This window comes from Bos mutus, chromosome 6, assembly GCF_027580195.1.
Source record: "Bos mutus isolate GX-2022 chromosome 6, NWIPB_WYAK_1.1, whole genome shotgun sequence".
In the NCBI taxonomy this organism is placed as follows: Eukaryota; Metazoa; Chordata; class Mammalia; order Artiodactyla; family Bovidae; genus Bos; species Bos mutus.
The window spans coordinates 13039146-13065093 of NC_091622.1; the positions used below are offsets into that span (position 1 = coordinate 13039146).

Sequence of the window (25948 nt, forward strand, 5' to 3'; positions counted from 1 at the left end):
AGTCTTTTCCAGTGAGTCAACTCTTCGCATGAGGTGGCCAAAGTACTGGAGTTTCAGCTTTAGCATCAGTCCTTCCAAAGAACACCCAGGACTGAATTCCTTTAGAATGGACTGGTTGGATCTCCTTGCAGTCCAAGGGACTCTCAACACCACAGTTCAAAAGCATCAATTCTTCAGCGCTCAGCTTTCTTCACAGTCCAACTCTCAGATCCATGAGAGTCACATACATGACTACTGGAAAAACCATAGCCTTGACTAGTTAGTAGTATTGAAAACTTACCATGCCCGATTAATTTGGCAAGCATTTTGGTTTTTCTTTCCAGTTTTATGGAGATATAATTAACAGTATAACATTGTATTAGTTTAAGATATATAACATAATGACTTGATATATGCATATATGATTGTGAAATGATTACAATAAGCATTTTATTTTTAAACATTTACTAATGGAATGCATGTGCTTGCTGGACACTGTCCAGTTTCTCAAACCTTGAAATAGATTGAGTTTCTAGGTCCACACTGATTTTTGCATGGTAATTGATTTTTATCATAGCAGTTTCCTAAAACCCAGCTTCACAAAGATAAGGTATCACTGACAGAAATGACAGGAGATTTGATGTTGAAACTGAGCTACCTTGAATTAGTAGTTTGTTCAGTTTCTGACAGATGTCTAATGACACGTGTTTCCCTCAAATTTAAATCATCTTATGGAGCCCCCATTGAGTACACTGAGGCACCCCAAAGTACCTTGTTACACCAGTTTGGGAACCATGGAAATAATGTAAAAAATAATAATACTAATTAGGGTGAACTGAAATTCTAGAATAATGTAAATTAGTGTTTCCCAGTGAAGATGCTTTTAGCACGTTTGAAGAAACAGTTCTTTTATTGTTTCATTTACCCCCAGTTTGTATCATATTTTGTTTTTCATGTTACTGTTTTTTAAAAAATAATATCAATTTTTTCCTCATTTTTTTAAATACAGAAAAAGGTAAAAAAAAATAAAACTTACCAAACCACCGAATGGTAAAGAACCTTTGTGCCAGTGCAAGAGATGTAACAGACATAGGTTTGATCCCCTGGTTCAGGAAGATCCCTTGGAGGAGGAAATGGCAAACCACTCCAGTGTTCTTGCCTGGAAAATCCCTTGGACAGAGGAGCCTGGCAGGCTACAGTCTGTAGGGTCTCAAGAGTCAGACATGACTGAAGCGACTTAGCATGTATTATCACCTGGAGATAATTACTGTTAACAGTTCCAGCTTTTTTTGGCATATTAAAAAATGTGGGTAGATTAATGGGTACAAATAGTTTTATGTCCTTTCTAAATAGTTTTATATCCTTTCTGCTTAATATCATATTTTTTCTCACATTATTAAAAACTCTTAAATGTACCTTTTAAAGGTTACTTATCATTCCATCCTGTGGATATCCTATGCTTTGGACAAGCAGTTCCCTATTTTGGACATTTAGATTATTTCTAGCATTTTGCTTTTGTAAATAAAACTTTAGTAGATAATTTTGCATGTAAATGATTATTTACATTTTAAAGTGTTTCCTTAGATTTGATTCTCAGAAGTGGAACTGATAATTTGAAAGGCCAAGAACAATTTCTTAGATGTTGATAAAAGTCAGATTGAAATATTTTAATGTTTTACAATATGAATATTTGTTCACTTTATATTTACCAGTACTAAGATCTTTTAAAATTCTTCCTAAGTGAAATAGTATTTAATCAACACTTACCTTTTATTTCTTTGATTGCTAGTAATGGTGTCCTTTATTTTTTCTAACTTACTATTACCTTTTGGCTTATATTAATATTCTATTCCTAAGATGATAAAAGAAAATGAAGCTGAACCAAGTGAATCACGTCAGTCTTTGCAGGTGAGTTAACTTTTAAAATGTAATACAATCAGATATTGTATCTGTATATATAGGTATGGCATGTAATTATATGTTTGTGTTTTATATTGCCAGTTTTCAAATTTATTTGTAATTAGTTACCCTTTTCTACTCATTTAGATGAGCCTACTGGCTTGTATAAGTGCCCTGTGTAGCCAATAGGATTTGGTTAAATAACAAATCTTTTATCATAAAGCTAATTTTGCAGACTTGCAAGCATTACCTAATCCAAGAATTGCCATTGACAGTTACAGCTGCATCTGCAGGCTGTGTTCCTTAAAACAGCACAAAACACAATTCATTGTGGTGACTCAGTCATTTTTCACCCTTATGTTAGTATTACAAGCTCAAATGTGTAACATAACAGCAGCTTCCTAATTTAACTTACAAATGATCACATTCTTACTGTTCTTTTTTTCACTTAAAAAAATATGGTTTAAACTTTTTCAGTGATAATTATCACAAAGTATAAATTTCAAATTAACACTGTCACTGTTTTTCCCTTCAGGATGAGTTGCCATTTAAAATAAATGTCATATATTTTTAAAGCAAAATATTTTATAATCTCACAGTAATGAAAAAGATCTTAGAATCTTTTGCAAAATAAAAGTAATTTAAATCTCTTTAGTATTAATATTGAAGTACATTTTTGTTTCTATAATAGCTTTCTTGCTACAACTCTGAAACAAACTCTTCATATATAGTAGTGATAGAAGGAACTTTCAAAATTTAAAGTTAGGGTGCTCTTTGAGGATATACTTAATGCCACTTCACTTTGGAGAAGGCAATGGCACCCCACTCCAGTACTCTTGCCTGGAAAATCCTATGGATGGAGGAGCCTGGAAGGCTGCAGTCCATGGGGTCTCTAAGAGTCGGATACGACTGAGCGACTTCACTTTCACGTTTCACTTTCATGCATTGGAGAAGGAAATGGCAACCCACTCCAGTGTTCTTGCCTGGAGAATCCCAGGGACGGGGGAGCCTGGTGGGCTGCCGTCTATGGGGTCGCACAGAGTCGGACACGACTGAAGCGACTTAGCAGCGGCACCTTCACTTTAGTTCTGTACGTGTAATTAGTCACACATAGCAAAGGAGCTAGAAGCTATTATACTATGCTAATTAATTTTAAAAATTCACTCTTGTTAAAAATGCTAGTTCTAAAATATGAGTTGATTGTTTTTAAGAGCTACTTGATTGGCAGTTGTGCTTACAGAGTTATAAAAGGAAAGTGACCATTGTGTGAACAAATACAGTTTACCTATTTTAGTGACAACTCTTTTCTTCGTAATTATTAAACATAAAATTTCTCCTACAGTTGAGTTCACTTGTTAAGTCTCAAAGTCTCTTAAGTCTATAATTCACATTAGAAATTATGGATATTTTAGTTACTTGAACTGAAAATGACTAGTTGCTGTTGTCTATATCTTGTGTTTTATAGTTGCTAGAAAATGATTCATTTTTTAAATAAAGTGTTACACTATTTATGATTTTCCTCTTTTAATTTCACACTAATTTTTGAATTAAATAATCTGCATTAACATAAATTTTAGTATGGGATTTATAACATACTGTTTTAGAAGATTTCAATTAAAGTTTAGAATTAGAATTTTCTAATATGCTCAGGTTTTAAATTAACTAGTATAGGTTCGATGCACGATGCTGGATGCTTGGGGCTGATGCACTGGGACGGCCCAGAGGGACGGTATGGGGAGGGAGGAGGGAGGAGGGTTCGGGATGGGGAACACATGTATACCTGTGGCGGATTCATTTTGATATTTGGCAAAACTAATGCAATTATGTAAAGTTTAAAAATAAAATAAAATTAGAAAAAAAAAAATAAATTAACTAGTATAGTCCTTTCTTTGCTAGAGCACTCCTTTGCCAGGGGTAGTTTATTTTGTGTATGTATAGAGAGACGTGAGATGGAGATGACGTGTACTTTAAGTTTGGGAATATTTTCCCACCAAACTCATAAACCACCTATAAAATTATTTTAGCTAACACACTAATTGATATTTTATCCTAGTTCATTCCCTTGGGCACTGAAGAAGAGACTGCTTTTCTAGCTGTTATTCCTAAACAAATGGAGAGAGAAACCTGTAAAGACCCCAAGGTAAAATTTGTGAATTGATTTTTTAACCCACTGTTTTCCTGCTGTTTTTTATACAACTTTGAGTTCGTAGACAGGTTAGTGAGCAAAATGAATTAACCTGATTTTAAGAACAAGAAAAACTAATGACTGTTACCCCTTTTTTGGTCTTGAGCCATCTATCTGTTACTGATTAATGCATTATAGGATACCCTGGGGATTGGACACGATATATATATATAAAGTACAGTTAATGAATGTTCAGTGCAGAACAAAGTGAAGATGTCCATGGCTTTTCATTTACTATAGTTTACTTCACCACTCTTACTTCAGGCTAAATGGGTAGAAGTATATATAACCAAAGCTCTAAGTAGTACTACCCACTCTGCAGCAAAAATTGATAGAGATAACAGGATATATATGGGTGGGTTTTGTAAATGATGATTCTGTTCTTAAAACTCAGCATACCTCTGGAAAAGATAGACATAGCAGCAAAGAAAGCAAGGCATTTATTTGTTTATAGAGAATTTGTATTCCCCATCAAACAATGTAGAAAATACAGTCTTTAAAGATTTAGACTTTTTTTTATTGATATGTGTTATATTTTAAAATTCAGAGTGTTTTCAACAAAACTCCTGTTCCAAAGTTATTTTAGTTCCTTTAAAATGTGTGGTTTAAAATCTTAATTTTTAAGTAAGAATGTTCAGATTATATATTATTGTCACTTTGTTAATTTATCAGTTAGAAATAAACTCATTCTTTACATACTTTCCTTCAGCTCTACACACTATTTTTCCATCTTGTGGGTAGACTTTGTCACCTTGTGTAGAGTAAAAATCCTAGAACCCTCAAGGGGGCAGCAGAGAAAGCCATTTGCAGTGTGAAAGCGGACCAGGTCTCTGAGTGGGTGAGAGCACCCCTCTGAGGTACATGTCCGTCTCGGTACTCTTAGACCTCCTTTGTCCTCAGAGCTACAGGAGCTGATTATCTGGGAGGCTGAGAGCCCAGCATCTCCCTTGCTAATAGCCTGATGGTTTACAAAACCTTTAAACAAAGGAAATGCTTCCTCCGTTCCTTCTCTTTCTTCCCTTAACACATTCCAAGCATGGTGTTAAATGCATATGATACCTTGATGAAGCAGAAGAGTTTCTGCCCTCAAGGAGCTTGCAGTTCAGTTAGTAGACAGAAAAGAAGACCCTTCCTTGTAGTGTAATATGATGTCTATAGGGGCTTCCCCAGTGGCTCAGCAGTAAAGAATCCGCCTGCAGTGCAGCCGCCACAGGAGACACGGGTTCAAACCCTGGGTCAGGAGGATCCCCTGGAGGAGGGCATGGCAGCCCAGTCCAGTATTCTGGCCTGGAGAATCTCATGGACAGAGGAGACTGGTGAGCCACAGTCCATAGGGTCATAAAGAGTTAGACACTGAAGCAGCTTAGCATGCACTCACGCACATCATGTCTGTAATGCCAAGCTGTGGGGAAGTTCCTGGTGGTTCAGTAGCTAGGACTCTGTGCTTTCACTGCCTAGGGCTTAGGTTTGATCCTAAGTTGGGGAACTAAGATCCCATGAGCTGTGTGTCATGGCCAAAAAAAAAAGTAATACTTAATAGAAAACTGAATTATGCATTGTTTTCTTTGTACATATGCACTTTAAATATATTTCTCACTACTCGTTTTTAATAATTCACTGTAGCCTGTTGAGTTTCAAGGGCACCAAGTGAAAGGCTCCGCTTCTAGCGCTGTGATGGTCAGAGGACACAGCTCACAGGTTGAATGCAGTCAGCTTTCGGATAGCACTGTGTACGGAAGCTGCACGACAAACACTTGTTTTTTGACACCAGAGTTGCCTAGCACTCGTATGCAGATGGGCTTCTTGCAGGTAAAATGATTCTTATAGTCGCACCTTGCCAAATCATTTTCTTTATGTCAATACTAAATTTTGCAAAGAAAGCATATTTACATCCTTGTACAGCTGTAAGTTAAAAAACAGTTTAGTAAATTCACATGAAGCATCATAAATCAAACTAAGACAAAACTGTTTGAAAGATTTACTGCCTTTTTTGGGATCAGGAACTTAAAGGATTACTTTTCACTTCAGAGAATATTAGAAATTCATGACAAGAGCAAATAGGCGGATTATAATAGAAAATATATTTTATAACAGCTACTAGATTTGTTTTCCTTCTAATATCCACCCCTCTCCGCCACTAAGTAGATGCCAAGAACCTCTCATTGCTTCCAAATAGAAGAGGTTATTGAGAAAAGGATGTATGCATGTATTTGAAACAGTATCTGTTAAAGAGATTTAAAATTTTTCCATTTTTTATTAAAGCATAAAACACATACAAAATAAATGCACAGACCGTAAGTACACAGCTCAGTAATTACCACAGGGTGAAGACAGCCATGTAACCTCCACCCTTAAGAAACAGAGCATTACCATGGGAATTGGGGTTTATCAGTTTGTTTATTTCTTATTGGGATCTCTTGTAGTAGGTACTTTGGTTTGACTTTCTTCCATATTGCTAAGCCTATACTGTTTCCCTGTCCTTTTAATATACTGTAATTCAGGGATACCATTATTTCTTAGTTTCATGAAAGGTAAGAGGTGTTTCTATTTCTCATTTCTTGGTTTTTTTTTAAAGAGGAGAATTGAGAAGTACTCCATACTGAAAAAGAAATTTACGTCCATTTGTTTTATTTTTAAATATTTTCACATACATCAGTATGGTCGTGTTTTATATCCCAAGTTTATAAAAAATGTTCTAAGGCAAAATGACTGGACTTACCAACAGAGATAAGAACTTTGAGAAGTGTGACAGATTGCTTGCACACAGCCGTATCTGAACTTTAGAAATTATCTTGTATTTCATAAAATCCCAAGATATTATAATTAACTGTAAGAAGCACCATTGTAATATCTGATACTAAGAAATTAACACTAGTCAATTAACATTACACAGTGCTTTTTCACTGCCTTTTTAAAAAATGTGGTAAAAAACACATACTATAAAATTTACAATCTTCACCATTTTATGTGCACACTTTGGTAATGGGAAGTACATTAACAGTGCCATGAAATAGATCTTCAGAACTTTGTTCACCTTCACTTGGATTTTTAATGTTATATTTAGTGAAAGACTCTTAGATTTATTTGAACATAGAGTTTTATTGTATATCACACTGCTTTGTTTTCTTGTCTTTCCATGAATATAATACTTTTTGTTTGATGCTAAACCCTAGTTTGATCTTCTTGAGGACATATAAACAATAGAACTACTTTAATATGTCTAATATTAATAATGCACAAATTCATATTTGTGATCATTATTTGACCAGTATGACTCTTTGCATATAGTTGCACTGCACAGGCAGAGATAACTATGTCACAGCTGTTGTCTGTGCTATAGAGATGTAGAAATGTCATTATTTTTAAGGTGTATCCCTATCTCAAAGATGTTAAGAGATAAGAAATATGAGCCATAAGAATTGATGAAATATAATATATTCTACTTTCCCTGAATGGAATTGGCTTCATAACATCTCTTTGTTTTTCTGTGTCTCAAGTTATAAACTATATAGGTAAAGTTATGGATGTATACACACTTTTTTCTAAACTGATAAATGGATCTCTATTTTCTAGTTCCCAAACGAAGAAAACTTTACAAAAGGAGATACTAGCTTTACTATTGAAGACAATTTACAAGTGAGAGCTGAGTTTAATAAGGACTTGACTAAAAATGATTGTAAGTATATTATAAATAAAATATAATATTAAAAAGTTATTTGACGTTGAACAAACTAGTGTATAAATATTCATGCTTTTTCCCCCCCGACAGCAATTTTAGATTTCCCTCCTAAAGATTCAGACCATTTATATAATTATTTGGATTATAATTTTAAATCAACAGAGAGGACTTCGTGGGAAAAAAATAAGGTATAATGTGAACAAAGTTGTTTTTCTTTTTGCTTTGTTTTTGTGGCCACACCCTGCAGCTTGTGGGATTTTGGTTCCATAATTAGACATGAACCTGGCCCTGATAGTAAAGCGTTGAGTCGTAACCACTGGACTGCCAGGGAATCCCCTAAACAGTTTTAATAGTTGTGAGTAAAAAAATTTGGTGAATCTTAGAAACAGCAAGTGAGATTGAAGAGCTGGGTGGGTTCAAGAATGTGAACAAAGGCCATAGTAGCTGGATTGTGGAAAGTCACAGGCAAAGCAGTAATCAAATGAAATTGGGAAAGTGAGCAGGACCAGATGCACGAAATCTTGCAGGTCAGATTAAGAGGTTTAATATTGGTCTACGTTCCATTGTGAAATTACTGAAGGGCTTCGGCAGAAAACTCATTACATTTACATTTTTAAAAGGTGTTGCTGGCTGCTGTGTGGAAGATGGATTTGATGGACACTGTGGTGGAAGCAAGGAAACCAGTTAAAATGAGCTGTAGATGACAGTGACTTGAAGAGACTGGCAGTGAAAGTATAGAGGAGTTGGTAATTAGATTTAAGATAAATTTTGGAGTCAGAAGCATGGATGTTGCTAGGTTGGATGTAGAGAGCAGAGTGAAGGAAGGGGAGGAGAAAGCCTCCTGGATTTCTGACTTAACAAAGTGGACTGAAGTGGGCTTTTCTGAGTGGAGTCAGCTGCAGATCTCTGTTAGTCTGCTAGGGCTGCTCTAACGGAGGATGAGTGACTTAAACAACAGAAATTTATTTTGTCACAGTTCTGGAGGGTAGAAGTCCAAGATCATGTTTCTGATGAGAACTCTATTCCTGGCATACGAACGGCTACCTTCTCACTATGTCCTCATGTATACTTCCTTGGTATGTGCACATGGATAAAGAGAGTGCAAGAGAGTGAGAATTCTCTTCTTATAAGGACACTAATTCTGGTGGATCAGGGTACCACTCTTACGGCCTCATTTAGCCTTTGTTACCTCTTAAAGGCCCCGTCTCCAAACACAGTCACACTGGGAGACAGGGAAGAAAGCAATAATAAAAGGTGTTGCGTCGTACTGGGGACCCACTAAGAGGCCTGTAAAACAAAACTCAGGATTGTCCTCCCTGAAGAATAAGAAAAGAAAGGTATTCACATACCAGTTCCCATCTGTCTTTGGCTGAAGGTTACTCCTGGTCATATTAACCACCTGGCACGTTTGGCCTGCTGTACCTGCTGTCCCAGCCACTGTCCTCAGACAGAAAGATGCAGATGCTTGAGATAGGAAGCCTGGGACAGGTAGGGGAGCAATTCTCCAATTGTAGATGACCTCAGAGATAGGCCAGGGAGACATGGCAGGATAGCAACAGCGTCTGCTACAGTGGTTAATGGTGGGAATCTTAGGAACTTTTCAGTGGGCTATGCTTCCTGCCATGCAGAGGAGTCTGGTCTACTGGGAGAGCACAGAAGCGGACTTTCAGAGAAAGAGACAGAGTTAGTGGCAGCAGAAGCCCTGATTCCAGCTGGTTTTGAGGCCCTGGGCCCAGCTCTGTTCAATTCATACTAGATTTTTTTTTCATTGGAGGATAATTGCTTTACAATGTTGTGTCGGTTTCTGCCACATATCAAGATGAATCAGCCATAGGTATAGATATGTCCTCTCTCTCTTGAACCTCCCTGTCACCTCCCACTCCATCCCTCCCCTCTAGGTTATCACAGAGCACTGCAACCCATATTAGATTTTTAAGGTGATTAATTTCTAGAAGTAGCAACACAATTAAATCCTATTAGAAGGAGAATAACATAGAGAATGATATGACTGTTCAGATATGGAATATATTAAAGAAGAGTTTATTCCATTTAGAAGCAGTATTTTGAAGTTTTAGATCAACTGTAGATATACCCTAGACCTAAGGACATAAAGAAAAAGCTGTTCAGGCCTTGGGTTTGCAAGAAGTGTTGTCTTCCCAGCTCCAGACATGAGATCTGCTTAAGCCTGTGTCCCTAAGACTGGAACCTGATCTTCACAACCAAATCCTCATAACTCATATCAATCCAAATCAGAATCTGACCCATTTCAAATAAATCCAACAGGTTTATGTTCTGTATTTCACTTTCCAATATCCTTGTTTATTTTAGTGCATTTATTCTGTCCTGCCCCTTTTGGAAGGAACTTTGCCCCCCTATAGCTCTACACAATGTGCTTGAAAGCATTGTTTTTTTTTTTATTTTATTTTATTTTTTTTGAAAGCATTGTTTTTATAATACAGTTACTAGAATTTGTTCAGACTGTAGGGGAAAAATGCAATAAGAGGATTTTGGTCTGTAGTTTTGTCTCTTCTTTCTGGATAGGTGACGTCACCAGAACAGAAGATCTCAACGTTAAGCCCTGTTTCTACTTTATCTTTTAACTCGAGAGATGATGACTTCATGCTAGAATTCTCTGAGGAGTCCCTGAAAGGGCAAACTTTACCTGGTAATGTTCACTTTCTCAGCGTAGATAATTGCTCCCGTATGGTTCTAATCTATCTATCCATGTAAAATGAGATTTTTCATTTGAGAGATTGCTGCTGCTGCTAAGTCGCTTTAGTCGTGTCCGACTCTGTGCGACCCCATAGACAGCAGCCCACCAGGCTCCCCCATCCCTGGGATTCTCCAAGCAAGAACACTGGAGTGGGTTGCCATTTCCTTCTCCAATGCATGAAAGTGAAAAGTGAAAGTGAAGTCGCTCAGTCGTGTCCGACTCTTAGCGACCCCATGAACTGCAGCCCACCAGGCTCCTCTGTCCATGGGATTTTCCAGGCAAGAGTACTGGAGTGGCGTGCCATCGCCTTCTCTGTGAGAGATTGCTACTAAACTAAAAATAATCTTGAAACCAGACTCAGTGTCCTATACCCTCACACCTTCCCACACTCTGCTTTGACTTTTTCTGTTGAGGATGGCTCTTACTTCCAAATCCAGTACTCCCTTCTAGCTCTCTGGTACCTTCTTTATCCTCTCATCTTCTCATCTCAGACCTCTACCATTGCCAACACTTCTCACAGCTGTAACTCCAGAACCTGGCCCCTCTGTAGCCCCTCCCCCCCGACCGGGGAACAGGTTCATTGTGAATGTCAATCATGGTTGACCTTCTCATAACCTCTCAGCTTCCCCTCTTTTGCTTTGGGATCCTGGCATTATCAGGGAGCTCTTCAACTGCTGTGACCTCAACTGCATTCTCAGGCTTCTGTGTCTTCATACGTTACACCTCTTCTTCCCTATGAGTAATTTCCTGCTTCTTGATAAGATAATACATTTATAGGATCTCTTCCACTAACTTCTGTTCCTTAATCTCATCAATGTATCTTCCCTTGATTCTGAAGTTAGGCTGAGTGACGAGTAAAGTTGTAGGTAATCTTTTGGTCGTGGGTGGATGATATAAAAATAAAAGCTTAAAGTGTCTGGAGAATTGGGTTGGAGAAGGTTTAGTGGGTGTGGGTGGTAGAGGAAGCAAGGTAGGAAAGAGTCAGTATGGGAAGAGTGAGCATCTGAGACAAGTGAAGCGACAGTGACAGACAGATGGTCGACACAGTGCTGCCATGACTTACTATTTAATCAGGTGTTAACTTTTCTGTCAATGTCGCTTAGTCAGTTTGTTAGGAGTACATCATAACACTTTACAAAAGAATGCCATTGACTTACCTGCTGTCCTGCTACCTTCCCAAGTGACCACCAGGGTTTATTTCCAACGAAACAGAAACTCTGTCAAGAAGGAACATTATTATAAAACAGGAAACCATAGCATTTTAGGTAAAAACTTTAAGCTGATATAGTTCTCCTGCAGTATTACTATTTATTCAGCAAATATTACTGCTTTTAATATTTTCAGGAATATATCAACTACTAGTGATGCTGAAAGGAATTCTAAAACTCAGCCAAAATCTGCCATAACATGTGTTTAACACAGTTGAACTCTTATCACATAACAATGTATCAAAATAAAGCTAAAAGTCTTCTTTACCCTGAAGGTCAACATATTAATCCATGAGTGTAATAAATATATGAGAGGTTATAACACATTAGTAAATAAACCTTGAACTTCAGTCTCTGGAGAAGGAATATAAAATTGAGAAAAAAACCTAAGTTTGGTTTCTTGTCTTAACTCTGCCAATTGGTAGTTATGTTACCTCTAGGCCTTGGTTGGCAACCTCATCTGTAAAGTGAGAATGATGAATCCCTTCTTGGTTGTAAAGTACTTGAAAGGTTCAGTGTTATATAAATATAATGCAGTATTTGGGGGGGTAGGTGTGGTGGTGGTGAGTGGAAATTATTAGCTAAGAAAGAAAAGAAAAAGAGAAGGATTTCAAGTTTATCAACCTTAAAAAAAGTTTCAGAGTCTAAAATTAAATTTGAAATCTTTATTTTTTTGAGACTAAAAAATTAAAATTTTTTAAAAGGAAATGTGATTTTCTTTTTCTGGCACGAGGCATGTTGCTACTTTTTGCTTTTTTGTATGAATACCCACCGTTTTCTAAAGATTGAGTGATATCTGTAATACATTTTTAATCAGCTCTCTCTTTTTCAGTAATGAAAAAATCAAGTTCTCTGGAGAATAAGAACCTTCAGAGGCTTTCCTTTGAAGTAAGTAGAACCCGAGCTCCACTTGTTGCTTTGCCGCCTGCCAGTGGGCCACCTGACTCAGATTCTTGTTCACGTATGATGGACTGTGACAGGCAGAAGGCTTCTGGTCCTCCCATATTCAGCCTGCGTGAAGAGTCAGCAGTTCCTTCTTTCAGCTTTGGGCCCAAGGACCAAAGCGAAGCTTCTTTCTCTAACGAATCTAGGGAAGTGACTCCAAGTGAGGTTTCCCTTCTTGATAATACATCTACTCAAAGCAAGTGGCTGAAATATCAAAATACACGCCAGTGCAACTTGACTACTCCAGACAGAGTTGATGAGAAAGTAACAGACGGCTTCTTTGCTGAGGCTGTTTCTGCGATGCATTTTAGTAACACAGGTGAAAGAGAGAATGATGCTGTGAATGGAAGTTCTTTAGACTCTGTGTATTTACAAATGATGAAACACATGCTTCAACAGCAGCAGCAGGATTTTAGCAGTCAAGATTCGGTTTGCAGAAAGAAGGCATTTTCTTTGAATATAAACGAGGCTTCTAAGACTGAGGAAGTTCAGAATATGTTAGGAGAGTATGCCTGCTACAACTGCAGTGTAACAGGAGATTTACAGGTGAGGAAATGTCCCAGTGTTTTCTTGGTGCATCTTTTCCAGTACTTATCTGAATTTCAGCAAAAGAATTACCAAAGTCATACAGGTGAAATGATTTTAGTCTTGAAGCCAGTGGCTTTGGGATTTTTTTTTTTTTAAGAGTTTTCCAGAACTTTTGCTACAGTCACATTTTTTAAAAAAATTCTTTTTATTTACTGAATTTATTTGGCTGCACCAGGTCTTAGATGTGGCCTATGGGATCTTAGTTCCCCAATCAGGAATCACACCCAGGGTCCCTGCAGTGGGAGCATGGAGTCTTAGCCACTGGACCACCAGGAAAGTCCCAGTCACATCTTCTTTGACTTAAGACCTTTCTAGAGGTTGTAAACACTAAATTACGTATTTGAAAGTGTCTGGTGCAGTATCTGGACATAAAAGGTACTTAAATTATAGTTCTGTTTCCACCATCACTTCCACTACTACTACTACTATTGTTTTCATTTTTACAATCAGCTCAGTTTTGATTATTTTCATTTCACTATGAGCTCAGTTTTGCTGACCAGATCATTATTAGGGTAAAGGTACATCCTACTTACATTGGTTATGAACAATTCTTACTGTAATTGTGACCAGAAGTAGAGATACATAATGATTCACTCACATCAGTTAAATTTTTCCTACAAAAATATTTAAAAACTTATTAAGGGGCCGACAAGAGAAGTTAGTCTTATTTATCATTAAAAGTGCCATGTCATAGCCTTTCCTGCTATACTCAATTTCCCATTTAAAATTAGAAAATGATTTCATGCATTCTGGAAATCAAAAGAAAAATATAATATTATCTATAGAATTTGCTTATTAGTAAACAGTATTTTTCTGGAATTATTGTAATAACTTGAATTATTGCATTTCAGGAGGTAAAAGACTCTGAGCTATGCTTCCCAAGTGGGCAGAAAGTAAAATCTGCATGTATTCCCCAAAGGCAGATTCACATACCAGCTGTTTTTCAGTCTCCTGCTCATTATAAGCAGGTTTTTACATCTTGTCTCACAGGTATGAGACAAGATTTTTTTTTATTTTATTATGATTGATTGCTGCTTAATGTCAATAGTATAACTGTGAGAAAGTGTAGCATCTTATATTATGAATTTTTATATTAAATTTCTACTTGACATTTGCTATTTTCTGTATATTTAATCCAGGTTTTGACAGTAACTTATATTTTAATTTCATATCAAAATTGAGTTTAAGAGTGGGAAATGACAGCATTATCTTGTTCAATATGTAGTGTAAACATTTTTTTAAAACTAAAAGTGTTACAGGTAGTTTTGATAAATCAAGTAGGAAATTTTAAGTATGGTGTATGATTAGTTTTGATTGTTTTTTTTATACAAGAGTAATACTCGTCTTTTTAAAAATGGATGTTAGTGTTATGTTACAGTTTACTCTGTCAAAGGCTATTTTCAGATTTATCTAATAGTACATATCTGATACAAACGTGAAATTATTTTGTATTTAATTTTCATCTGTATATATTTTTAAATTACCTTAACAATTTTTTTTGTAGAACATTTAAATATATTGCTATTTGGATTGGCACAAAGGTTGCACAAAGCTCTTTCAAAAGTTGACATATCATTTTACACATTATCAAATGGAGACAAACTGAAAAATGTAGAAAATAATGTGCCATCCTGCCATCATCAGCAGCCTGCAAAACTGGTCATGGTTAAAAAGGAAGGTCCAAATAAGGTATTTTTCCCTCTTCCCCTCCTTTTGTTAGACTTACTTGTTTATAAAAGTCTTGGTACCTGTTGCTTTACAAAAAGTTTAAAGTGTTAAGTCTTGACTAGGAGTCTTCTGCTTGAGGCATTAGTAACTAACATATAGTAAACACTCAGTACATTTTTCCTGAAAGATGATCTGCATTCGAGGATACAAAAATATGAGTTAAGATCAGCTTTCAGATTGCTTGGGAACTTGCTGCATAGTAGCAGATGGAGAAAAAGATGTAAAAGGAAATTTTATATAATACTGGAATTTATAAAAATAGGAGGGATGCGCAAATTACAGGAAGGGCACTAAGAAGGGAATATGTCCCCACCTGAGGGCTTAGAGAATGCAGAGATGAGCCTGAAGAAAGTAGGGCTGAGACTGGCCTCTAGTACGAGTAACAAAGCTGATACGGCTGGAGGAGTAGAGAAGCACACTGACTTAATTCATATTGCTGATGACATTATTATGGAAGAAGTTAAGTTAGTGAAATGTGTGTAATGTTGACTGATGGTTTGTACTCGTGACTGTACTTTCACTCATAATACAGCTTTCCTCCACTGCTTGCATATTCCACTTTGTTAGTTGAGTATGTAAATTTGGATTTAAATTTAGTTGCAAAAGCAAGAATTCATAAGTAATATTGGAGAAGTCTCCAAGCAGCCTTTAGAAAAGTCTTGACAAACATGGTACTAAAACAGTAAAATAAGTACATAAATAAAAACATGATTTTTCTCACTAAGTTTCAATATCTTTGTCCCCTCAGGGTCGTCTCTTTTATACCTGTGATGGACCCAAAGGTGACCAATGTAAATTTTTTAAGTGGTTTGAAGAAATGACCCCAGGATATTTAACACAGGAAAAATCTCTACCTAGCATGGTTTTAAGTGATATAAAAAGTATTGGCTTCTACTTAAGAAGTCAAAAGATACCCCTCTATGAGGAATGCCAACTTTTCGTGAGGTATGTTTTATGATGCTAAGTAACTGCCTCTAATTGTATCAAAATAGCAACCTCACAGAATTATCACCAGTTTTCAAAGAGTTTGAGTTAGGAAAAATATCTAAAAGATACCTCAGTTTTTATAACTGTAAAATGGGAATAATTCTCTAAAGCTGTTTATGGTCCTCTCTAAATATTGAGCAGATATTTGGGGTGGCTCAGTGGTAAAGAATTTGCCTGCAAATGCAGGAGATGCAGGACATTCCTGATCCCTGTGTCAGGAAGATCCCCTGGAGAAAGAAATGGTAACCCACTCCAGTATTCTTACCTGGAAAATCCCATGGACAGAGGAGCCTGGTGGGTTACAGTCCATAGGGTCGCAAAGAGTCAGACACCACTTAGCAACTAAACCACATTAAACAAGCATTGAACAGTGTCAGCAATATGAAGATTACTGGCAGGAATGCCATTTTTCTAACCACTTTTACATTAATCATAATCCTAAGGAAAACTCTGTGGAACAAATCCCAAGAATAATTTTTATCAGTGCAGGATAATACATAGGAGAAGGCAATGGCACCCCACTCCAGTACTCTTGCCTGGAAAATCCCATGGATGGAGGAGCCTTGTAGGCTGCAGTCCATGGGGTCGCAAAGAGTCAGACATGACTGAGCGACTTCACTTTCACTTTTCATTTCCTGCATTGGAGAAGGAAATGGCAACCCACTCCAGTGTTCTTGCCTGGAGAATCCCAGGGATAGGGGAGCCTGGTGGCTGCCGTCTATGGGGTCACACAGAGTCGGACACGACTGAAGTGACTTAGCAGCAGCAGATAATACATAGTGATCATTCACAAACCTCAACTACATAGTTTATAGTATCATAGAATGCTACTTTTTGGAAACAGTCATTGTAAAAGTTGAATTACCCAAAAAGTGAAATAATGAGCATTTGGACGATAATTTAATAATAACAGATTTATTGGGAGCTTGTATATGTCAGGTACTCTTCTAAACACTCTGAAATATTATTTCATTTAATTGTCATAATTTATAAGCTATGGAAATATAGTCTATTACTCCATTTTACAGTTATAGAAACTGAAGTAGTCTATCTTTTAGATACTATTCCTGTCTCTTTTAAAAGTAATGATGTTTCTGTGAGGCTTGTCTTTGACACAATATATTTTTATTGTGTATATATACGAGATCTAACCAGTCCATCCTAAAGGAGATCAGTCCTGGGTGCTCTTTGGAAGGAATGATGCTAAAGCTGAAACTCCAGTACTTTGGCCACCTCATGTGCAGAGTTGACTCATTGGAAAAGACTATGATGCTGAGAGGGATTGGGGGCAGGAAGAGAAGGGGACGACAGAGGATGAGATGGCTGGATGGCATCACTGACTCGATGGACGTGAGTTTGAGTGAACTCTGGGAGTTGGTGATGGACAGGGAGGCCTGGCGTGCTGCAATTCATGGGGTCGCAAAGATTCGGACAAGACTGAGCAACTGAACTGAACTGAACTGATATATATGTATGAAAGTGGGTTTCCCAGGTGGCTCAGTGGTAAAGAACTCACCTGCCAATGCATGAGTAGAAAGAGATGGGTTTGATCCCTTGGTCAGGAAGATCCCCTGGAGAAGAAAATGGCAACCCACTCCAGTATTTTTGCCTGGGAATCTCATGGACAGAGGAGGCTGTTTGGCTACAGTCCAGTTCAGTTCAGTCACTCAGTCATGTTGGACTCTGCGACCCCATGGACTGCAGCACACCAGGCTTCCCTGTCCATTACCAACTCCCAGAGCTTGCTCAAACTCATGTCCATCAAGTTGGAGATGCCATCCAACCATCTCATCCTCTGTTGTCTCCTTCTCCTCCTGCTTTCAATCTTTCCCAGCATCACAGTCTTTTCAAATGAGTCGGTTCTTCGCATCAGGTGGCCAAAGAATTGGAATCTCAGCTTCAGTATCAGTCCTTCCAATGAATATTCAGGACTGATTTCCTTTAGGATGTACTGGTTTGATCTCCTTGCTGTCCAAGGGACTCTCAAGAGTCTTCTCCAACACCACAGTTCAAAAGCATCAATTCTTTGGTGCTCAGCTTTCTTTATAGTCCAACTCTCATATCCATACATGAATACTGGAAAAACCATAGCTTTGACTAGACAGACCTTTGTTGGCAAATTAATGTCTCTGCTTTTTAATATGCTGTCTAGGTTGGTCACAGATTTTCTTCCAAGGAGCAAGCATCTTTTAATTTCATGGCTGCAGTCACCATCTGCAGTGATTTTGGAGCCCAAGGAAATAAAGTCTGCCACTGTTTCCATTGTTTCCCCATCTATTTGCCATGAAGTGATGGGACTGTATGCCATGATCTTTGTTTTCTGAGTGTTAAGTTTTAAGCCAGCTTTTAAACTCTCCTCTTTCACTTTCATCAAGAGGCTCTTTAGTTCTTCGCTTTCTGCTGTAAGGGTAATGTCATCTGCATGTCTGGGGTTATTGATATTTCTCCCAGCAATCTTGATTCCAGCTTGTGCTTCATCCAGCCCAGCATTTCTCACAATGCACTCTGCATATAAGTTAAATAAGCAGAGTGACAATAAACAACCTTGACGTACTCCTTTCCAGATTTGGAACCAGCCTGCTATTCCATGTCCAGTTCTAACTTGCTTCTTGACCTGCATACAGATTTCTCAGGAGGAAGATAAGGTCGTCTGGTATTCCCATCTCTTTAAGAATCTTCCACAGTTTATTGTGATCCACACAGTCAAAGGCTTTGGCATAGTCAATAAAGCAGAAGTAGATGTTTTTCTGGAACTCTCTTGCTTTTTTGATGATCCAACGGATATTGTCTATTTGATCTCTGGTTCCTCTACCTTTTCTAAATCCAGCTTGAACATCTGGAATTACAGGGTTAAAGTCCATGGGGGCTACAGTCCATGGGGTCACAAGAGAGTTGGACATGACTTAGTGACTAATCAGAACAACAATATATAAAAGCATATAAACATACACACTCTTTGGTTCTTTCCTTTTCATACTCTGTTTTAAAGAAAATTTTTAAAAAACGTTTGTACTTTCAAACTTCCAGTTACAAAATAAATAAGTCCTGCAGATGTATACATCATGGTGACTGTGGTTAATATTATTTTACTGTATATTTGAAAGTTGATAAGAGTAAGAGTTCTCATTACAATAAAAAAATTTTATACATGCAATGAGTTCTTCAGTGCTTTTTAAAAAAATTCAATATATTTATTTATTTGGTATGCCTTGCAGCATGTGGGATCTTAGTTCCCCAGCCAGGGATCAAACCCAGGTCCTCTGCAGTGAATGCTTGTCATCCTAATCAATGGGCCACCAGGGAATTCCCCTTAATTTATTTAAAAATAAACAAAAACACTTCATTTTTTTTTTTTCAGAAGAAAAAAACTTTGTGACTGTGTGGTGATGGTTGTTAACTTGACTTACTATGGTGATAATTTCGTAGTATACACATAAATCATGATGTTGTACACCTGGAATAATATAGTATATGTTAATTATCTCAAAAAAAACTTCATACTTTAATATTCAAATTCAGGTTTGGCTCTTACTCATTTTGCAGGAAAGGATTTGATTTTCAAAGAAAACGGTTTGGTAAACTAAAGAAGTTTACTACTGTAGATCCTGAATTTTATAATGAACCTAAGAGCAAACTTTATCTTAAACTGAGTCGGAAAGAAAGTTCATCTGCTTACAGCAAAGGTGGGTTGATGTGATGATGCTGTGACTGAATCTAGCCTTGTATCGTAGTTTTATGTGTGGTGTGCTGTGTGCTCAGGTTGCTCAGTCGTGTCTGACTGTTTTATGACCCCGTGGACTGTAGCCTGCCAGGCTCCTCTGTCCATTGAATTTTCCAGGCAAGAACACTGGAGTGGGTTGCCATTTCCTCCTCCAGGGGATCTTCCTGACCCAGAGATCGAACCTGAGTCTCCTGTGTCCCCTTTATTGGCAGACAGATTCTTTACCACTGAGCCACCTGGAAGCCCCATCTCAGTTACATACAGCTCTGTATGTAAATTCTTTGTATTAAAGAGATTTTTAAAAGTACAGTTGCACAGTATATATCGTGAATTATTGTGTAATGAATTAAACCATTTCTTTTGAAAATAGCATATTTTATTCTCCCCCTCACCCCTAGAAAATATATTTAAAATTTTATTTTTTAAAAAACCTTATTATAGGCTGCCAAAAACTGTTTAATTTTGTTTAAAAAGTCACATGAGCTCTTGGCATTGTATGAACTGAATTTAATATCAAAAATAAGCTGAAAATGTAGAGTTTTTTGATACTTCTGTCACTGCTGCACAATATGACAACACTGGACCCCAGCTTTTGTATATTTGGAGATAAAATTCTTAGTAAATTATTTTTCTAAGGACCTTATGTACACTAATTTGGGTTAATTATTATGTTGGTTTCATGACCTACTCTTGTGATTTATCCTCACCTAGCTTGCTTTAGTTATTTGATTAGTTATTTTAAATGATAAAAGTGAATCAACAAAGCAAAGCTAAATCTAGTACCAATTATAGCTACCTATAGTTCATACAGAGAAACCCCAGTAACTTACCTAGTTGTTTCTCCTAAGGCAGTTAGCATTTCATCCCTGTGTTCATCAACATCTTGCTTTCCTTTGTATATGTTTATACAAATGAATTCCTTAGAAAGCATATTTTAAGTTTTAAGGTTTTTAAAATGTTACTCAAGTGATATAGTTCTGTAAGTAATCTTATAGAATTTATCTTTTTTACTTACTAGTATAATATATTGCTGCAGTATATAGATATTATTGATGTTGATCTAAAATCTAGTCTAGATTACTTGTGTATATAGTATTTTATTTTGTGACAGTGCCACAGTTCATTCATTCATTCTTCCATCGATGATCATTTGGTTTCTAAGTTTTGCCATTGTGAACAGTGTGCCATAAATATTCTTATGCTATCCTGTAGATGTGCAAGAGTTTCCTTTAGATATAATCCTAGGAATGAAAATGCTGTTACAGGAAATGAAAATGCCACACAAACCTGTAGGCTCTAGTGCCCAACTGATTTCTAAAGCGGTTACATCAATTTACGCTCCTATCTGGTGGCTCAGCAGACTCAAATGAGCATAAAATGATCTCATTGTGGTTTTAGTTTACATTTCTCTGCTTGCCAGTGATGTTGAATAGCTCTTCATGTGTTTATTAGTTACATATTTCTTCTTACCCATTTTATTATTGTGTTGTTTATAATCTTACAGTTCTTATATATTTTTCATGTAATCTTTTGTTGATATATAAATATATATATAGTGACTAACTTCTTTCATGTATAAAACAGTAATAATAATACTACCTATCTGACATTTAAAATGTCTGCTGACCCAGAACGTGACATAGGTTATTGTGTTTTACTTAAAAAACAAAATTCCCATACATACATGACCTGCTGATGGACTCTGATCTATTTACCTATCCTAGGTTCTTAGCAGTTATGTGGGTTGCTGCCCCATTTCTCATGCTCAAAGCCCTCTCTGTAGCCTTAGTTTTTTCCCCAGAGTTTAACCTCAGGATGGATTCTGGAGTCAACTGCTCCAAGAGTGATAGGATTATTCCATCATCTATTAAATAATGTCCCAGTTGGCCTTCTGTACCCGTAATTCCTTGATTGGTAAGCTTGGAGTTAACCTAGCAATCTGTTGGGGGAAATTCTTTGTGTGTGTGTTTTCAGAATTCCTTTCTATCTGTGCAGGATTAGTGGTTTCCCAGCTTTGTAAGATTTTATCATCCTTTTTGTCCCGTTCCCTTTGTGACTTCCTAAAGCATCTCTGAAATAAGTCTGGCTTTCCCTGCCCCACTGCTGGCTGTTTGCCAGTACTGTACTGGATTTGGATTTCATATTTCTTCTGTCATTTCAATAGGATTTAGGGAGAAAGAGGTTTTTTTTCTGTCAACTACTTTGAATTGGAGATCTTTTAAAAAATTGTCAATATTAAATAAAAATGTATTTGCAAATAGGAAATTGCTTAAGTATATGTTACCTCAATTGGCAGGTATTTTTAAATAAATTAGGTATAAATTATACTATAGGTCAGCTTTTCCTCAGTTTCCTAAACATATTTCCTTAAAAAAAATAGTTCTGTGGGGGTATTGAATGTGAGTTAATATAAAAATTTTAAAAATTGGTTTCACATTAAACAAATAACCTTAATTCAAGATTTTTCAGTTTTAATATGTGATTTACATTGGACTTACAAAGTAGGAATGTAGTTTTCTTTAAACAGTAATTTTCCCCTTCATATTTATAGTGATTAAGTTATAAAAGAGTGAGTGAAGTTGCTCAGTCGTGTCCTACTCTTTGCAACCCCATGGGCTGTAGCCTATCACGCTCCTCCATCCATGGGATTTTCCAGGCAAGAGTACTGGTGGGGTGCCATGTCCTTCTCTAGAGGATCTTCCCGACCCAAGAATTGAATGTGGGTCTCCCGCATTGTAGGCAGATGCTTTACCATCTGAGCCACCAGGGAAATCACTAAGTTATAAAAGTATAGTAGCAAAGACAGCTATTACTATTATAAGTAAGTTTTAGAACAAATGCAGTTGACTCTTTGTAGGTGTAAATTCAAACTGATGGTAGAAATAATGCAGGGGCAGTCTGGAAAGTAGCCTACTAGCCATGAGTGCTCAGTGTGCTGTGGAGAAGAAAGGAGAACATTCATTAATCTGGAGCATCTCTTAACTGGAACTTGTATTCTGTGCACAGATTGCCAGATTTATTTGAGCATGGAAACCATTAAAGGGCAGAGCATGTTTTTAGGCTAATATTCTCCCTTGGGAAAATCAAATGTAGCTATAAAACTGTTTTATAAGAGAAAAATGAGTTAGATGTTGTTTTTATTTATAGTGTTTTTTTTAAAAATAATTACGAAGTAACTTTAAAAGCATAAAATTGAGTTAAAATCATGGAAATGAAATGTTATGAGTTCTGCTCTCTGGGTGGAATCATGTCAATTATGATAACCATATTTGTTTTTTGAAAAACAGTGTAGAACTAAGCACCAATGAAAATCCGAGGTAGCTTTGGATTGAGCGTTGTTCTGAGACCTGTAGAATGTTTGTCTTTTCAGATGATCTTTGGGTGGTTTCGAAAACCCTCGACTTTGAATTGGACACTTTCATTGCATGTAGTACTTTCTTTGGACCATCATCTATCAATGAGGTAGAGCTTCTACCTTTGAAAGGTTATTTCCCTTCGAACTGGCCCACTAACAGTAAGTATTACTATGACCATATTACTTTATATTAAAAAAGAATGAAAGACATGTGATGCACTGTAAGCAAGCCTGCTAACTTTGTGTGGGATTATTTGATTAAAGCCAACAAAAAGGGAGAAGGAAATGGCAGCCCACTCCGGTATTCTTGCCTGGAAAAGTCCATGGACAGAAAACCCTGGTGGGCTGCAGTCCATGGGGTTGCATGACTGAGCACACATGCATGAGGTGGGTGGAAGCAGATGGATTGGTAGCAATAACAAAGCCAACAAAAAACATCCGCCTCTACTTCCTATTGGGCTTCCCTGATAGCTCAGTTGGTAAAGAATCCACCTGCAATGCAGGGGACCCCAGTTCAGTTCCTAGGTTGGGAAGATCCACTGGAAAAGAGAAAGGCTACCCACTCCAGTGTTCTGGCCTAGAGAATTCCATGGATCATACAGAGTCAGACAGCGGGGAGTCGCAAAGAATCAGACACGACTGGGCTACTTTCACTTTCACTACTTCCTATTACTGTATATGATGTTCCTAAAAATGTGTATTTGGAGAAGGCAATGGCACCCCACTCCAGTACTTTTGCCTGGAGAATCCCATGGATGGAGGAGCCTGGTAGGCTGCAGTCCATGGGGTCGCTAAGAGTTGGACACGACTGAGCGACTTCACTTTGACTTTTCACTTTCCTGCATTGGAGAAGGAAATGGCAACCCACTCCAGCGTTCTTGCCTGGAGAATCCCAGGGACAGGGGAGCCTGGTGGGCTGCCGTCTATGGGGTCACACAGAGTCGGACACAACTGAAGTGACTTAGTAGTAGTAGTAAAAATGTGTATACAACAAAATATTTCTATAGCTCAAGTCCCAGAGCACTAACTAACAGTACAGTAAAATCTTGACCTCTCACTTAAGTGTTCTGTTATAGTTGAATTTTACATGGTATATACTTGATTTCTAAAAATATAAATAAGAATTTTCTTAATTTCTTACAAGTTCTGGTTCTTGATTTATTTAATTCTCTTGGTTTGTTGTAGTAGTATATATTTAATAAACCATTTTTATATTGAGAAGGTCTTGTAGATTTTACAGGAGATTTTGTGAGCAGTTGGATACAATGATTTTCATTTTGAGGCTATCTTATCATCTGCCTTTAGAAATTCTTTTTTTTTCTTTTTGGCCATATTGTATGGCATGCAGGATCTTAGTTCCCTAACCAGGAGTCAACCTGTGCCCCCTGTATTGGGAGCATGGAATCTTAATATGTAGATTGCCAAGGAGGTCCCAAGAAATTCTTAATAACACAGTAGGGTATGCTGCTGCTGCTGCTGCTGCTGCTAAGTCGCTTCAGTCATGTCCAGCTCTGTGCAACCCCATAGACGGTAGCCCCCCAGGCTCCCCTGTCCCTGGGATTCTTCAGGCAAGAACACTGGAGTGGGTTGCCATTTCCTTTTCCAATGCATGAAAGTGAAAAGTGAAAGTGAAGTCGCTCAGTTGAATCCGACTCTTAGCGACCCCACAGACAGCAGCCCACCAGGCTCCTCCGTCCATGGGATTTTCCAGGCAAGAGTACTGGAGTGGGGTGCCATTGCCTTCTCCAAATAGGGTATGAGCCTTATTTATTTATTTTAAAATTATTATTAGTTTTTAATAAAGAAAGCTTTAGTAAGCTCAAAGTGAAAGTGAAGGTCACTCAGTTGTGTCTGATTCTTTGCGACCCCATGGCCTATATAGTCCATGGAATTCTTGAGGCCAGAATACTGGAGTGGGTAGCCTTTCCCTTCTCCGGGGATCTTCTCAGCCTGGTAAGCTGAATCCCTATCCAATTCTATGAATCTGTTACTTCTCTATACATTTTGATCTCTGGAATAATTTCTGATGGTTGAATTTGATCCATAACTAATTAAGACATGGCATTTAATGACCCACTTCACCTATTTCATAGACTTTTTAAACTTGATTTTTTTTCCCTTTAGAACTGAATAAACCTAGTCAATCAGCTTGAGTTCAGTAAGAGCCTAATTAAATAAACATTTGTCATTTTTCAAATGCATATTTTCAAATTTGTTGCAGTTGTTTCCTCACCAATAAACAGCATTCTAATTTTCTGCTTTCCTTATTTTTCTATAAAATAACTGAGGGAAAAAATGTTCAAATTACACACACACTACTATGCAATACAATGTGGTATGCTGATTAAATGGAACTGCCAGCTGCTAAGCAGTGTCACCATGCCCTAACTCAAAACAGTTGTCCTTGTTTCATTATGAAAGTCCAAAGTTGATATATTATGCAGTTTATAAAGGATGAATGAGCAGGTAGTATACTGGTTTAATGGATAAAAGGACCTCTGCATATACTTAAGGGTTTATTTTATGTTGTGACTAATCCATATAACTCTGAGTTATATGGACATTTAATAGTTTTTTTTCTAATGGTCCATTTGTTTACATTAAATGTTCATTTTTTGTATTCTGTCTACAGCAGTGGTCCACGCCTTATTGGTTTGTAATGCCAGCACAGAGCTGACCACTTTAAAAAATATTCGGGACTACTTTAATCCAGCTACTCTACCTCTAACACAGTACCTCTTAACAATGTAAGTCATTATTTACCTTTGGGTCATTGGTGTTCAAAAATGGTGACTAATCATGAAAATGAAAATGGAGTAAAAGTACATTACACAAATTTTTGCCAATGAAGTGTTAATTTTCTTTGGGGGATTATGGGGTTCCTCTTCATTAGTAATTAAAAAGAGAAAGGGGAGGTTCACATCATTTCCCAACAGTTCCTCTATTTATTTATTTATTGTG

The 25948-nt window shown here is 37.2% G+C and overlaps 1 protein-coding gene across 7 annotated transcripts in view; it reads left to right on the forward strand.

The window, feature by feature from the left end:
- Window positions 1–25948, forward strand: part of ZGRF1 (zinc finger GRF-type containing 1) — a 57029-nt gene that overhangs the window by 16789 nt on the left and 14292 nt on the right. Inside the window, exons 8-20 of one of the 7 annotated variants that reach the window (XM_070371984.1) lie at window positions 1837–1887; window positions 3932–4018; window positions 5687–5872; window positions 7637–7739; window positions 7833–7930; window positions 10284–10407; window positions 12496–13154; window positions 14048–14186; window positions 14701–14885; window positions 15673–15869; window positions 19455–19594; window positions 23003–23146; window positions 25620–25734. In XM_070371984.1, coding sequence (XP_070228085.1) covers window positions 1837–1887; window positions 3932–4018; window positions 5687–5872; window positions 7637–7739; window positions 7833–7930; window positions 10284–10407; window positions 12496–13154; window positions 14048–14186; window positions 14701–14885; window positions 15673–15869; window positions 19455–19594; window positions 23003–23146; window positions 25620–25734 — 2228 coding nt within the window. The remainder of the gene's footprint in view (window positions 1–1836; window positions 1888–3931; window positions 4019–5686; window positions 5873–7636; window positions 7740–7832; window positions 7931–10283; window positions 10408–12495; window positions 13155–14047; window positions 14187–14700; window positions 14886–15672; window positions 15870–19454; window positions 19595–23002; window positions 23147–25619; window positions 25735–25948) is intronic. The other 6 variants (XM_070371985.1, XM_070371990.1, XM_070371986.1 and 3 more) reach the window with 6 other exon arrangements.